The 16,180-nt window shown below is 36.2% G+C and overlaps 1 protein-coding gene across 1 annotated transcript; it reads right to left on the minus strand.

Moving 5' to 3' along the window:
- Positions 1 to 3,826: 3,826 nt before the first annotated feature.
- Positions 3,827 to 15,842, minus strand: TNFAIP6 (TNF alpha induced protein 6). Its single transcript, XM_081141699.1, has 6 exons — positions 15,660 to 15,842; positions 12,549 to 12,686; positions 11,223 to 11,384; positions 7,823 to 8,051; positions 5,817 to 5,857; positions 3,827 to 4,511 (listed from the first exon to the last, which is right to left on the minus strand). The coding sequence occupies exons 1-6, from the start codon at positions 15,751 to 15,753 to the stop codon at positions 4,342 to 4,344; spliced, it is 834 nt and encodes a 277-aa protein (XP_080997825.1). The 5' UTR covers positions 15,754 to 15,842; the 3' UTR covers positions 3,827 to 4,341.
- Between the last annotated feature and the right edge of the window lie 338 nt (positions 15,843 to 16,180).

Below are 16,180 nucleotides of genomic sequence, written 5' to 3' on the forward strand. Positions count from 1 at the left end.
GACTTCAAATGGGCCCTTAATGCCGCTTGATAATGACATGCTACTTTCCTAGTCTGTTTTCCTACTTTCCTAGAAGATTATTTCATGCCTTCTCCTGTCTTGTGAAACCTTTTACGTCTACTTCTCCATCCCCGCTCCTGGCTCACGTTGATTCTTTCTTCACTGAGAAATGCCAAGTAAGCAGGAGAGGGCTCTGAAGGTTCCCATGTCTCTCTCCACAGGTCAGTTTCTGTGTCCTCACACTCTGCTTTCCTTCTCATGGATCTTCGGACTGAATCCAGGCATTTGTGATCTTCCATGCAAAAACGAATCTTTATTTCCATTAACTTTTAACTTAAATTTAGCATTTCCTTCAACTATGATGTAGGTAGCAAACCACAGCAAACCTGTACCATAGCATTAACAATACCTATGCTTCTGTCACCGGTAGACATCATAAATGCATATATTTATATCGTGAAACAGTTTTCATAGATATCTCATAATGTTGTACACACATGTATTCCTAGTTTGAAATTATGATAGTTATTAGGCCCACTGCTAGATCTTACTATTTATAACATTAATAAAGAAGCATATATATTAGAATATCACAGATTCAGTTTTTAAAGTGATTTGAGTTTCAATAAAATTAATTTTCTTTGTACTCCGATGCATTTTATGCATTTGAAAACATGATTCTGAGGTTTCATTATTAAAGAGGTCATGGCATACAAAAAAAAAATTAAGAACCCCTTCTTTAAAGGGACTGTCCTTGCTCCTATCCAACTAAAGCCAGTCCCTCTACTTGTGCACTAGATCCTGTCTCTTCTCACCCACTGTGCAAGATGTCTTCCTTTTGCTCCTCCAGATCTGTATTCTACCTTCTCCTTGCTCTGGGCTCTGGAGCTGATCTCTGTGGACAGCATCAACCAGGTTTATTTGTATTCTGACTTCTGCTTGAACGCAGAAAAGGGCAGGCACCATCAGGACATAGAAATGTGGCAGGAGGGAGAAGCTGGGCTATTCAGCCACAGTCCCTTCCCACAGCCTTGGGTTGGCAGAAGCTCTTTTCCAACTTCTGTTTACAACCCTTTTCTAGCACTAATGCTCCTTCTCTGGATTCAGATAACTGTCCCTGATTTTCCTCCTCAGGGGGGACCTCCATCTGTGGTGAACACCCAGTGATTCATCATTCCTCGGGAGCTTCCTATAAGTCAACCCATGCCTCTGTAATAATCTCTTCAGTCTCCCTCTTTTGAATGTGCCAGCTACTTCCTGCCAGGACCCTGAGTACTACATGGACTCAAGGAGATCACTCCAGCATCTCTCCCTTCCCTTAAGCTTATTCCCAGTAAGAAAGCCTTCTTTCAACTCAGTTCCCCTGACAGCTACCACTTCCTTTATAGCCAGACTCACTATCTCCAATCCTCTCCTCTAGAACATTCTTCAATAACCTCCAACTGGGCCTTTGCCTCCTTCCCATTGGGATTGCTCATCAAAGTCACCAACAATCTTCATGTTGCTAGAGTCAATGGTCATCCTCAGTACTCATTTGTAGGTCTACTGGCAGTATTGAACACAGTAGATCATGTCCTCCAACTTGATACATTTTCCACTTGGCTTTTAGGGCTCCAAAGGATTATCCTCTTAATTCACCCTTTGCTCCTTTTCAGTCTTTTCTCTGTTTATCTTCCTCTTCCAGGGATTAGTTCTTAGCCTTTTAAAAAAAATCTATACTTATTCCATTAGTAATTTAATAAACAACACTCTATTTCTAACATATAGTTTACTAACTTATCATGTTTATTAGTTATTGTCTCTCCCCCCACCAGAACATAAGTTCTCCAAACCTAGGGATATTTGTTCATTTGGTTCTTAGGTGTTGTTTCCCAAGTGTCCAAAACAGTGCCTGGCATATACATTTTTGTTAAATTTAATTGATAGTGACTATTACACCTCATGTACAGAGTAGCAACTATGACTTTCTAAAAAAGCAAAGCCATAAAGCAACAAGAATAAAATATAAATGAATAAATATCTAAACTTTGAGGAAGACAGTGAGGGTGTAAAATGGAATCACTATGGTGAAGCTGCTAAATTATTAAAATAAAGTAGGCTGAGGAATGAATGAAGTAACAATCCTATTATTGCCTTAACTAGTCTGGGGACTTAAACTTCTGAACTTTCCAGGCCTGCATCAGTGCTTGGATGCACATCAGGTCATTGTGCATTAATGCCTGGACATACATCAAACCCTCAGGTGACCGTCTGAATGACCTCAAGAAGAAACTGTTCCATCATCCAGACCACTGGACATCTGAAGATTACCATTGCTGATATAAGAAACGTCCAGACCTGTGGAGAAGTTTTGTTAAGTTTATCTGCGAGCCAAAGTGACAAAAATTGCCAGGAAGCAAAATCTCAATGGATTGAGAAAATGCTTTGGAGAATGGCAGTTTTGCAGCTTTTTTTAATACAGTAGAATCAAAGGAGGACATGTAAGGGGGTTACATGAAATCCGTTGGTGGTAGATTAGGGAGGCGGGAGAAAGCAAATCCAGGAAATCTCTGAGACTGGATAAAGAATAAAACAGAGAGACACATGCTACTTTAAATAGTTAACAATTAACCTTTATGGTCTGTGCAGATGGTGTGTGGGAGAACAAGAAAGCAATGAGGGGTTCTGTGGTCTCTGCTCTCGTGCAGTCAGTGTACCCTGAGGGGTCTGGAAAAAGGGGATTACTCTGACATCCCAAGGGTATGTTATTTTAGCTGCAAAAAGACAATAGACAGGCTCAGTTAAGGTAAAGTTTTACCTTTGTCAAGGAAGCTACGGGCCTAGATCTGACTACCCTCCATGACAAGCTTTTAGTTAGGAATTTTTATGTTCAGATCATCTTAGGTGGTTGCTTTTGGATTCTGAATTTGTAGGGCCAGCCATGCAGGCCTCCCCAGAGCTTGTCAGGTTTAGTTTGTGGCCCCTTTTTGTCTACATTATATTGGGCCAATCCTAAGAATGCAGGACTAATACTTCTCAAAATGTCCTTTTTGTTCCCGGCCGGGCGTGGCTCAGCAGTTGAGCATAGACCTGGGATCCAGAAGATCGCAGTTTGATTCCCGGTCAGGGCTTGATCCCCAGTTGGGGGCATGCAGGGGGCTGCTGATCAATGTCTTATCATTGATGTTTGTCTCTCTCTTTCCCTCTCCCTTCCTCTCTGAAATCAATAGAAATGTATATTTTTAAAAAATGTCTTTTTTACTATAAGAACCAACCCTCAGCTTTCCTTTCTCCTTCAGAACACATCTAGGTTTTGTTTAGCTATGTTTCCAGTTTGCAAACTCTTAAGATCCTTGAATAAATCTCTGCCATTTATTTTTTAGCAAGCTTCTTGACTCTTCCCGAGTTCATTCAAGAATTTGTAATGGGAATATTCATCCTAATCATAAAGATAAGGAACCGCAGCAATAAGTGTGACAGCAAATAAAGTTTAATTTAACTCTCAGTACATTGAAAACATGGTAAAAAAATCAAACTTCAAGCAAAATTAAATTGCAACATGTATGCTAGACAAGAAATCTTATATAATGATTTCTTATAAATCAGTGAGAGAAAAGATGATACAGGTTAAAAAAATGTGTGAAAAGGAAAGAAAAATAATTCCCAGAAGAAATAAAACTGGACAAAGAGTATATAAACCAACCATCAATCACACTGCACATTCAAACCACAATGTTATGTCATTTTTGCTTGTCAAAAAAGAAAACTACATTTTAATTAATCTCTGACCCAGTAATTCCACTTCTTGGACCCTACCCCAAATAATTAGAGAGCTGTACAAATGCATATGGTTAAGGATGTTTATTGAAGCAACATTTATGAAGACAACCTAGAATTCCCACAATAGAGACAGGCTTAAATAAAGTATGGCACCATCATACCACAAAACATTTTACAGCTGTTCAAAATCATGTTTTTGCGTAATATTCAATATTAAGGAAAAATGCTTAAGCCATATAGTTCATGGTTTTTAAAAAAAGATATAAGACATGGAACAGAATTCCAAAATTTCAAATACGAATACACATAGAAACATATATACAGATACCACAAGCCAAAAAAATGACAAAAAGAAAAATATATAAATGTTAACACCTGGTATTTCCCTGCAATGGGATTATGAGAGATATTATTTTCTCATTTAAAGTTTTCTGTATTTTCCAATTTTCTCAAAATTATCACTGTTGCGTTTACATTTAGAAAGGTAATAAATAAATGTTAATAACAATAATAATAATATAAAAGTGAGATCCAAGGGGTTCCAAAAGATACAAACATAAATACTAAATGTCCTTTTTCGTTTTATAAATGGCTAAATCTTCCAGGTAAAATGTTTTTATTTCCAGTAGAAGTAGCACTTGAGTTTTTGGCTTGACTGGATTTTGATTGAGGATCCACTGCAACATATTTGATTTGGAAACCTCCTGCAGTCACTGAAGCATCACTTATAAACTTTAAGGTCATGACATTTCCTGGGGAGAAGGGGGAGCAAAAGAAAAAAGATGTTACTCTCCTTCAGTTTAGCTGACAAAAACGGCAAGTTTCAGGGCTTCCTTCCGACTCTCCCACTCGCTCCCTTTAAAAATAGAGTTCTTATCTCTCAACTGCCTCCTACAGCTCATATGATGTCTTCTTTTAACTTTCTGTTAACATAAAACATGTCCTCAAGAAAAGAATCGAGATAAACAAAGGGCTTAGTAGTTTACTGTTCCTAGGGAGATTGTAACAGAGTAATGAATTAGTAAGTTTTAAGTGTTTTGTTATTCATTCAAGAATTAAACAAGTAGCTCCACCTCTTGTAATAAGGAGAATAAATGAGAATCGTGGGTACTGCAAGGCAGGGTGTGGGAGTAATCGAGGCCGTAGTGTCTGAGCGTAAGGACTGCTGTTTTTAGCTGCATAAGTATTGTGATAATTTTATGACTTGGAGGAAAAACAGAGCATGCAAAATGGCAGATACTAATGCTGGTGATGAAAATATAAAGAAAAAATGGTGTCTAAGAAAATAAAGCTTCTTAGCCAGGAAATAGCAGTTTGGGTTAATAGTGGTGGTATTGCTTAATAAGATAAATTTAAGCTACTATAAGGACATTTCTTGAGGTACATTTCGTGGAACAAAATCACATAAAATAATCTGCATGAGGAAAAAGATTTGGAAAACATTGCCTACCACAGCTAGTCTTTTGAGAGATACTATGGATAATTAACATATTAAAAGGTCTCTGATATCTTCCAATAAAGAAACCTGTTTAACATTTTTTAACCCGATGTTACCCAAATTTCCTTGACCTTAGAGCCCTTTCTCATGCAACACCTCTTGAAAACATTTCACAGTACTGTGCTCTTATAACTCTCTGGGAAATGCTATACTAAGGCAATCATACAATAAATAAGATGTAAAAGTTTTGCAGTGACAGAGTTATTTTTAACAACTTTATAAATTACTTCAATCCTTTATCAATGAAAATTTTGGCCTTTTATTACATTTTATGGAAATCAGAAGCCACAACAGTGTTCAGGGGTTTGCGGATTCAAGACTATCTTAGACTGCATTTCCTACAGATAGCAGAAGACTACACATTTTCAGTGCAAGGTGTTGGCATAAATCTTTCTTTAGGTGTAAATAAATAGTTTAAATTTTACAAGCCAGCAAGCTGCATCACTCCACAGTTCTCTCAACTTTAAAAAGTAAATAGTAATGACCACTGGGTCCTTCACTTTCAATCACACTGTGAGAAAACAAATCATAGTTTTGCTCCTTAATTTAGAGCCATTACCTGTACTGATGATGTCTTCTGGAAGCTCATCTCCACAGTATCTGAAAGGGAATTTTTTAAAAAGAGAGGTCACATGAATGAACACTATACAGCTAGTGTAAGTAACTTTTACTGATAACTAAAGTGCTTTATTTTCCCTAAGTAATGGCTTATTGTCCCACCATTTTATGATGTTTTATTGTTTTTTTTAAATTTGAATTTGTAAGGGGTAAGAGGGTAAAACATAGTTTGAAGTAATCTTCTCAAACTATTAATGAGATTCTTAAGAACGGATATGTGGCATTTCTACTCTGTCTACCAATAAAACTATTTGTATAGTAGACAATTGGAATCTTTTTGGAAAAATTTAAAATTTGTTTCTGATTAATCTCAGAAAGTTTTCTTCACAGTTGAAGGACAATGAGTGTATAGTTGGTGGTATTATGGTTTGAATTCTAGAGTAGACAGATTTAAAGGTGGAAAAATTACATTGGACCTTATAGATATGAGAGTTCGAGTTTCATATGAATTATGCCTTGAAAGGAACTTCCTTGCACATTATATAAAAGTTAAGGGTTCTGTCAATTTCTAAAAGTGTAATTTATTCCAGGGGGAGGGGGGAGTCTATGAAAAAGGTAAATTACACAATATAAATTTATAGCATGTTGAAAACCTTTAAAAATAGTATGTTTTTAACCTAGGGGTGTAATTGATTTCTGAAACTAGGTTTAAAATAAAAATATCATCCTAATTCCCAAGGTAGGAGGTACATTCTTTCAAAAGATACTTTGTTCTTAATTCTCCAACCCACTTTATGTCTTTTGCAAACTACTTTAAAACTATTTGAATTTTTTTCTATAGCAGTAGTCTCAACCAAGGAACAAAACAAAGCAAAGCAAAAAATTTCCCTCCAAAAATTGTTGTTTACTTAGGCAAGAAATGCCTTTGTTTTCCTTTGCATTTAATTACACATTTCAAAGTCAACATAGAAACTATTGAGTCTGTCATTTTTAATTGTCCCCAATACCATATCTTTTTATTAAATTACTGTCATGGATAATGGAGTATTGATAACTGATACTCTATTGACAATGGGTAGTCTAAAATACACATTATTAAAATGGTGACCTGAATATATAAAACACCTAATTGCACACTCTTTTAATTGTAATATTTTGTAAGGCTCTCAAAATTTAAACTATGTTAAAGATTTAGAGTGAGAACACAAATATATGTCCCAGCATGTTGCAAACCAAGGGAGAAATATTGAGGAAAGGAGCACTTGTTTTTTATGGCAAAAAAAGTTATTTTTAAGAAGCTACCTACCTATTATAGGTTTAGCTAAACTGTATGAAAGCGGGGGCTATGCTTTGTTTACTTACCTTATACCCATAATACTTGGCCTAATGCTTTGTACACAGAAGAAAGGCACCAATTACTGAATTTATAATTATTTTTAGAGGTTGACAGAAATTAGAACATTTAAAAATCCCAACAAATTTCCCATCTCACATCTTTCTTCTTCCTGTTGTTAGTCAATCTTGAGGTCTTTATAAATAGACTGTTACAAATAATCAAATAATCAAAAGTCAGCTATCAGCATTTTAATAATAAGTAGCAGCTGACTTTGGTTTAACATACTAAAACAAAATCTTTGTTAGAAAAGGATACGGTGCCCGGCTGGCGTGGCCCAGTGGTTGAGTGCAGACCTATGAACCAGGAGGGCATGGTTTGATTCTCCATCAGGGCCCATGTCCCAGTTTGGGGCTCGGTCCCCAGTTGGGGGCTTGCAGGAGCCGATCAATGACTCTCTCTCATTATTGATGTTTCTCCCTCTCTCTCCCTCTCCCTTCCTCTCTCTGAAATCAATAAACACATATTTTAAAGAAGAGAAGAATGTGTTGTCGTAGGAGTGTAGAAACCCTGGAAAATCAATATTGTAGGGACAGTTGGGGTGAAAATTAAAGAAACATCGAACACAATATCAAATGTTCCTTTAGCTTCCTGTGTGGGGAAACAACACGTACCTTCCCACAAAGCCGTGGATATCATCGTAACTGTCATATATTTCAACGTAGTCGGCCAAGCAAGCTGTGTCATCTTCAAGGTCAAAGTCCAGAAAACTCAGGTGAATGCGTTGACCATACTTGAGTCTAATGTGCCAGTAGCAGATCTGGTTATCATCATATTCATTCGGGAAGCCTGGAGATTTAAAAATCCTCTTTGGGTCTGTAAAGACACCACCACATTCTTTTGCTGAAATGGAAAAAAAAAAAAAAGATAAGAAAGCATTAGAAAAAAAAATTATTCCTGCTTTAAAGTGATATTCATGTCTTAGTGTTCATCTATTTATTACTCTTTATGAAAAAGTAAAGAAAATCTTAATATACAGCATCTATAGTATATAATGCATTTTTGTAGCTAAAGAATAAATGTATTTTTCATCAGTAGTTGCTCAGTTCTTAAAAGTAAACAGACATTTGTGAGTTAAAAAAATAAAATAGCAATAAAAGTAGTTATTTAATTAATTGTGCTCCTGGTTACATTTTTTGCTTCTTTTTATCTTTTTAAGCATAGAATACACAAATCTTATGTGTACACTTCCATACGGAATATATGTTCCGTATATTCATGTTACCAACAGCCCAGTCAAGGTGGCAGGGATGTTTTTGTCCTGTGGTGTCACCACCGTGTCTTCAGGGACTTGAATATTTAGAATAATGAATCCAGTAAATTCTGTTTGGAAAATCATTATAGAATTTCAGGTGTACACAAGATCTTGAGGGTCATTCTAATCCAGCTAAAGGAATAATTTATAACTTTTCTATATTCTTTTTACTGGATTTAAGCTAAGACCTTAATCCTACTTGAGGATTTGATCAAGATATTTATGTTTGTTTGTTTTTAAGTCATTTTTCATTTTATAAACTTATGTTGTCACATGATCTGTCATAAGAACAACCTCTTCCAGAAGTAATGACTTGCAGTAGGACCTAGAGGGAAAGCTATGGAGGGGCCCTGATTAACTTTAATTCCATATCAAGTAAGTGTCTAGTGTCTCGAAAAACAAAACAAAATCTGAAAACTCACAAAGAACCTAAGTTTTTGTTAGAATTCTTACTGCCATAGAAGTTAAGGAAGCATGTCTCCAAGGCAGAACAGGATCTTAGAAAGGCTGGGGAGTGACAGAAGAAGGTGAGAGACCTAGTCCGAGTGCTCTGTGACCACCCTATCCCTATTTCTTCATGGGTAAAATAAATATAATCATGCCTCTCCTATTACTTCCCTCACAGGATTTTTCTGAGGATAAAATACAGAAGCTAACTTAAGGATGTTATACAAAATGTAAGCTATTCTTATTGTATTATTAAAATTTATACAATACATAGTTTGTATGTGCACATACAAATGTACAGTGACCGCTTTTGGAGCGACTTGTCTGTCCCATAGTGTCCTTTCTTTGTGTATATATCATTAGATTAGGATAAAAATTCAAATACTGAGCTACGTGAATGTCTATTCAGCTATATCTATTGAACTGTATATTTTATGTTGCGTATAGTTACTGCCTCATCTCTTTTTATTTAGAAAAGGCCAGATTCTCAAAGTTGACCAGGCCCCTGTGGACGGTTAATTGGTTTAAAAGTGCTCCTATGACAAGCTGCCAACGTCGTGTCAAGCATTCAAAACCTGAGTGAGCAAGTTTACTTCTAAACATTTCGTAAGGACCCTGTTCCTATTCAATCAGCTCTAATTTGGTGATACTGAGCAATTAGTAACAATTACTTTATTTTTTCTGATTGTTATGATTTTTATCATTCCAATTATTTTTCAAGGAGCTGTTCTCCCAATGCTAGTTGAGGCGGCCCTCGTTTGTCTCTGGTTAACCACATACTAAATGATCAACATGTCACTGAGTTCGCAAGGAAGCTGAGAACTGAGTAAGACCAAGTTTTTCAGGACTCTATACACGTATTTACAGAATAAAAAATATTCAGCTTCAATGAGGAATAAAAGAAGCTGATAAAAATTTGTAATTAAAGTAATATTCTTACAAAAGGGCAATGAAATACTATAAGAACCTTTCCATGAACACCTCATCTCCCCTAGACTTTGACCTATGAAAATAACGGAATAGATGCTCAGAGATTCTCAAGGTTACCAAGCAAAAGAAGAATCAGAGAATATATTTGGAAATAAAAGTTACTCTTGAGAGCTAAAAGAGAGTGGCCTGTTTAAATATATTGAAGAAAAAGGAAGAGAGGAGGAGAGAGAGGAAGGAAAAGAAGATCTATTAATTATAAACAACGACTAAATGTAGGACTAAATATAGCATAGTATTGGATAGGCTTAAAGTATGGCAAAAGGATTTGGAAGTTATAGTCCTATATAAATGCACTATATTTATTCATTTTTGGTCTCAAGTGGGAATAGGTGATAGCTGTAGGTAAAATTCTTTTCTACTTGAAATACACATTATATTGAGATATAAGTTAGTTACAAGCATGAGAAACTGTTTTCCAGTGGTTAATATCATTAAATAATAAATTCTACAATAATATGCTAGACCTTCATTATAATTCTCCTACCATGTTATGGACGTTCTTATAAGATGGATCCAAATGGGATACCACCTGAGGATGTTTATGATCATAAATGCAGAAAAGACATTGTAACACATTTTAACATTTTGTAATATTATCCTGGAGGAAACACATCCAAAAAGAATAGTCTATCTTTTTATCCAAGAATATGAACAAAGAGCAACTCTTTATAGTAATTATAATGAGTTAATTTTCTCTTTAAAGTTTTCCTAGCTATTATCCACCATGGAATAAGAATTAGAATTAAAAATACTGTACAATAATAACTAGTACATAATTATTGAATAGACCACATAGTGAGAGTTGCTTAGTTTGGAAGTTTAAGAATTTAGGCACAAAAATAAATTAAAGAGTTATTTATTCTGTCTCCTTTTCCTCATTCTATCAAAGGGATAATTTTGAACAGTTAACATTTGGTAGTATCATCTTATTGTTTTAGTTAATTAACTGTGACAAGTTCATAATCTTTTTTTCCCCCCTTTTGTGGTCAGGAAGTTCCATGGCACAGAAAAGACCTAAATTCGCAGTTCTACCTGACTACTAATTATAGGCTGTCTAATTTGGGGTAAGTTATTTAAGCTCTTAACTCTTAGTTTCCTGATTCTAAAATGGGTATAACAACAGCTCCTTGTAGGGTGGTGAATACTGAGTGACAGTGTAGATTAAGGAACATAAATTATTGACACAGCACAAGCACCCTATGAATAGTAATTATCATCAGTAAATTGATTAATCTCTGGAAGAAGAAGCTCTTTCATTTTAACAACCTCTTAGTAATATGTAACTGATTTTGCAAAGTATAAAATTATTATTTTTAACAAACCATGTGGGTTGTAGCAATAGGCATCCCATCTTTCGCTCCTATTAAGGCGGACTCCGTAATCAATAATTCCAGTTTTTCCATAGCCGCAGTTGGGCCCTGGCTTCACAATGGGGTATCCAACTCTGCCCTTGGCCATCCACCCAGCAGCACACACATGAAATCCTGCAAGAGAATGCAAGGGCTTTACACTTAACTGGGAAACTCCCTCAGCTGAGAAAAAGTCATCTTTACAAAGATGGCCCTTTCCAACACTGACAGTTTCTTAGCTACCCAAATTCAGTTCGTGCAAAAGAAGGAAAACTGTTTTCTTAAAAAAAATGAAACAAAATTGGCACACATATAAAATACAACATCTGACTTTTATTAGAAGATGACATCGTACTTTAAAAAAAAAAAAAAAGATGCAGGAGAACTAGAAATCATAAAACCATGTATAGGAAAACAACCCATGTTCAGAGATGGCTTATCACCAATGACGGACATAGTGCAATGAGATAATTTCTGAAAGTACCATCGATCCTGAAAATTTTTTTCAAGTGATAATTTCATTAATTTCTATTTCAGGATTAATCAAGATATTGCTAATATTTTTAAAAATTTGAAGAGGGATAAAAGCACTCATAAATTTCAAACAAAGCCTCAGCCCTGGTTTTCTTGCTCAGCTTCAGAGGCTGCTTAAATATTTACCAATGCCATCCAAGAACAAGCTTACTTGAAGTCCAGGGTGACTAGTAATGGCTCTGGCTTTTATATCCATCATTCCAGTTACTGTCACACTCAGTCCTGTGGGAATAGACTGAGCAGTTATCTGGGGAGACTTTAGGGCATTTTGGAGAACACCTGTATTTTTGCCAGCATAAGCTTTTCCAGGTACTTTCCTATCAGCAAAGGGGTTTCTTTAATGGAGAGCTCCAAGTTGGGATGGTCTTTTGGATTCTCCTGAAAGCCCAGGAGAGACGATATCAGTAAGACTCAACATAGTAACATCAGTTAACAGCTGAGGAAGCCCATATTCAGAAGTCAAGAAGAGAAAAACAATATTAAAATGAATAGCAATGGCTTTAAATTTATGAGGAATTTAAATGATATGGAGACAATGTCTTCACTTTCGTTTGATTTTTATTAATTAGCTCACAATGGGTTGTCACCTCCAATAAGCTGCTGGTACTAGGAACTTTCCACTAGCTAGCTCTAGGCAGAGAAGATAGGGGCTTAGAGAACAGTTAGCAGGGGTGAACAGAGAAGTCTTATTAAGGGGTTACAGGAAAGGTGCAATATTTTTTCCCAAGGGTGAACAAGAAAGAAAGTCACTGTCAGATCAGTTACCAATTTTTCTGGCTGCCTCCAGTTGCTTGTAGGTGGCGAGGCGGCCGCCTTCGTATTCACACACGGCCTTTGCCTCTGCGTAGGTGAGCTTGTATTTGCCAGTCCGAGCTTCTCTGTGGTAGACGCCCGCTGCTTGTTCTGTGAATTCACAAAATGTTGTAAATGCTCTGCTTCCATTCTTGTGGAACAAGGGAAATTTTGTTCCTTAGCTGGAAGATTACATCAGCTATTGTTCCTGCCAAAGGGTTCCCTGGGTAGCTAAGTTTTCATTATTAGAAAGCTTTGGGGAAAAAATATGAATGAGGGGGATTTTAGGGGAACCTGGGGACCTAGACAAAAACTTGAAGCTAAATTGCATTTCTGAACTGACCGTCTGAAAGGGTTTTAGTACTACCTTGTATTTCTACACTACCAGAGGTGACCAAGTTTTGACATTTTTTTTTTTTTTTGGCTTTAAGTCATATAAAAACTTGGAAAGGTAACTAATAGGAGAAATAAGAAGGTGAAGGCAAAAGAGACCGTGAAATTTGATCCATTTTGTAGGCTCACAATGATGGAGGAAAATAAGCCAAATACCCATTCAAGGGAAATGACTAAGGCAATATAATTGAGAACTTAGTAAACAAATCAAAGACTGAGGGTAAGCTTAAATGAATCCAAAGCAAACTAGATTCGAGCGCAGCAGAGAAAAACCTAGGCACACCTAACCACTGGTTCCTAAGCTCTCTGTCTGTCTTGCCCTTTTTAGTTCACATTTGTTCCCAACATGTTTTCAGTAGTGTAAAATCGTTCATGAGTTGTGTCCCAGTAGATCACTCTTTGGATGGATTGTTTTGAGTTTGGAGTGCATTTTGCCATGGAAACGATGTGAAAAGATTCTCAGGAAAATAATCCTACCGTAGCTCTAATAGTTCTATGTAGACTGTCAGATTATGGTTCAGTCCTTGTACCCAGACCTGTGCAATCAGCCACCATCAAGACCATTTCCACTGAGAACACATATATCTTGTCACGCAGTGACAGGAAGCCAGCGGTATTAGAAATATTGTTCCTTGCACTCCTCCCCAGGCTGAAGCTGACACTGCCACGGTTCAATAGGAGATGCTGCTTGGCATTTTCCGTGTTTTTTTCTGGACGCCAAGGGATCCTCTTATATATTATATGGTAAAGGCCCATTACTGAAGACCTTAGTCAATCTGATACTTAGAGATCAGAGAACACAAGAGAACATGAAAGTCATTTTCCCCTTTGAAAATCACCTACCGTCTACTGCCCTTCATATGGTAAAACCTCATTAACTAAACTTTCAGTAGTTTCCAACCTGGTTGTTTTGAGTATATACCTTGAGGTACTTCGCTAGGTGCAACTTGGACACTAGTGGGCAATGCAAGTACAGACAGTCCGATTTATGATGGTTCAACTTGTGATACCAGAGTTAAAAATCAATCAACCCTAGGGGTCCTCTATTTCAGCCTTCCCATTTTACCACTGTGGAACTGAGACCCAGGGTTTCAAGTGCCTTGCTCTTGATAGTTGCTAGCCGATTCCTGCCTTCTAATCCAACTCTCTTTCCTCCTTAAATACTTTCTCATACTATACTGACCTAACCAACTGTAAACAATTTGTGCTGGGATGACTGGTCAATAATTTGTCCCAGATTCAAGCAATGTGCAATTACCCCAAGCCTCAAATTTGCAGCATACTATTAACAAACAGTCGGGTTTGCCCCTCTCTATCTCTAGGACAGAACTTCTATTGTCCAGGTTTATATTTTTGTAAAATATAAAATCACTTAAAAACCTCCACAAAAACCCAACAGCAAACAGCATGATCAAATTACTTGATCACTAAAGAATTTTACAACATTTTGAAGTTCATCCACATGGGTTTAATTTTTATTAGCTTCATGACCATCTTTTTCATGTCTAACAAATATGTGTCTATTTCCTAAGTTTGATTGTGTGCAGTGAAAATAAACAGAGACTTGTTCATTCCTCTGGTAAATCCCAGACCCCATCTTGGCCAAAAGGATCTCACTGTTTAGCACGAATCTAGTTCACTGGCTCAAGCTGAAAAAAGAGGCGGTAAAGCCATGCATTGCAAATCAAGCTTCTTAATGAAATCCGCATGACTGCAGTTACTATTACCAGAGAGACATATGCTGAAATATTCTACAACTGTGTGCTGCTTAGCAAGCATAAATTCAGGATGTAGGTTAACTTTACTTTCTCTTTATTTCTTTATTTTATACAAGAATCTGTCAATTTTCTTTTTGAGAATTCAAAATATTTTCACTAACACTGTAATGAACATAAAGCAATATTAATTTGTATCAAGAAAATTAAAGCATTGTTTAGAATACCATAAAGAGTATTTTGGGTTTTCAGTATTTGGCTCTTTTTGGTCTATTGTTTATATTCACAGTTAGGCCCATGTCATTCCTAACACTTAACAAAACAAAACAACAAAAGAAACTTTCCTTGTCTAACAAAAAGGGCAGAAAAGTTACATGGATAGCTCAAACAAAAGGAACCAAAGTGGTAAGAAAGCATTCAGAAATAAAAGCTTGTTTTCTTTTTTTTTTCTTTTTTCTGTATTACAAGCGGGTTTTGTCAAACTAGTCAAAAGATGTTTGGAAAAAGCAAGATATACATTACAGGTCAGAGTACATGGAGCAACAGTTATCAAGTTATTGTACATTCCAACTTACCTGTTATGATTCTGTTACAGTTACCTGCTATAAAATCTGACTGCAAATGCATTGAAATAAAAACAAAATACTATATTGTTGTTTTTGTTAAAGAAACATTCCCCACTATACCACCACATCTGCTTTGAAAACTTTTGAATATGTTTTCATATGGAATATAAATATTAACTTCTATTTCCTACTGAACAATTTACTTTATAAAAAGCTATTTTTACATTTTAGAAGGCAAGAACACTATTTAAAAAATGGTATAGGCATTCTGAAAGCTATCTTTCCTAAGCATTTTGTTTGAAAACATCAGGCTTGAACAGAACAGAAAAATCTACTGTTTTGATTCACTTCTCCACGAATTCAAAGAAGTGACATTCTCAACAAGAAGTTCAATGAGCGCAGTTTCTTACCAAGCCATATGGAGTTATGAAAAATTCCGTTCTTGAATCCCCATCCGTGCGCCTCTTCCCACAGCAAGACAAATAAGTAAATTGGGATGATCATGTCTCAGTTGTAGAGAAGTAATAGCCTATTAGGGGCTCCTCAGGAAAAATTCTCAGAGCAGAGGCTGAAATGCAACTGAAACATCTGGTTTCCACATCTTTTTAAATGCTTTTTGCAACTGTGAGGTCAGCAAGTACTCTCCAATGGCATTTCCCGCTGTAGAGTTTCACAATTAACTCAGTGTCTGAAGCAAACCCTCTGACTCATTTGCATTGGCAACTACAACTAAGGATATAGTGACCATCTACATTTTAACATTCACTTACTCAGACAGGGGTTCATTAATGCTGTCTGTCACAGATACTTTTCTATTAGGAAGTTTGTGTAACTTGGTGCAGATTCAGCAGTGATTAAAAACAATAAAAAACTTCAGTAGGAATTTAAAGAAAAACCCTGAATGTCTTATTTGTAGTAAGTCAGCTATGGA

This window comes from Miniopterus schreibersii (genome assembly GCF_964146895.1).
Source record: "Miniopterus schreibersii genome assembly, chromosome: 7".
NCBI classification, from domain to species: Eukaryota; Metazoa; Chordata; class Mammalia; order Chiroptera; family Miniopteridae; genus Miniopterus; species Miniopterus schreibersii.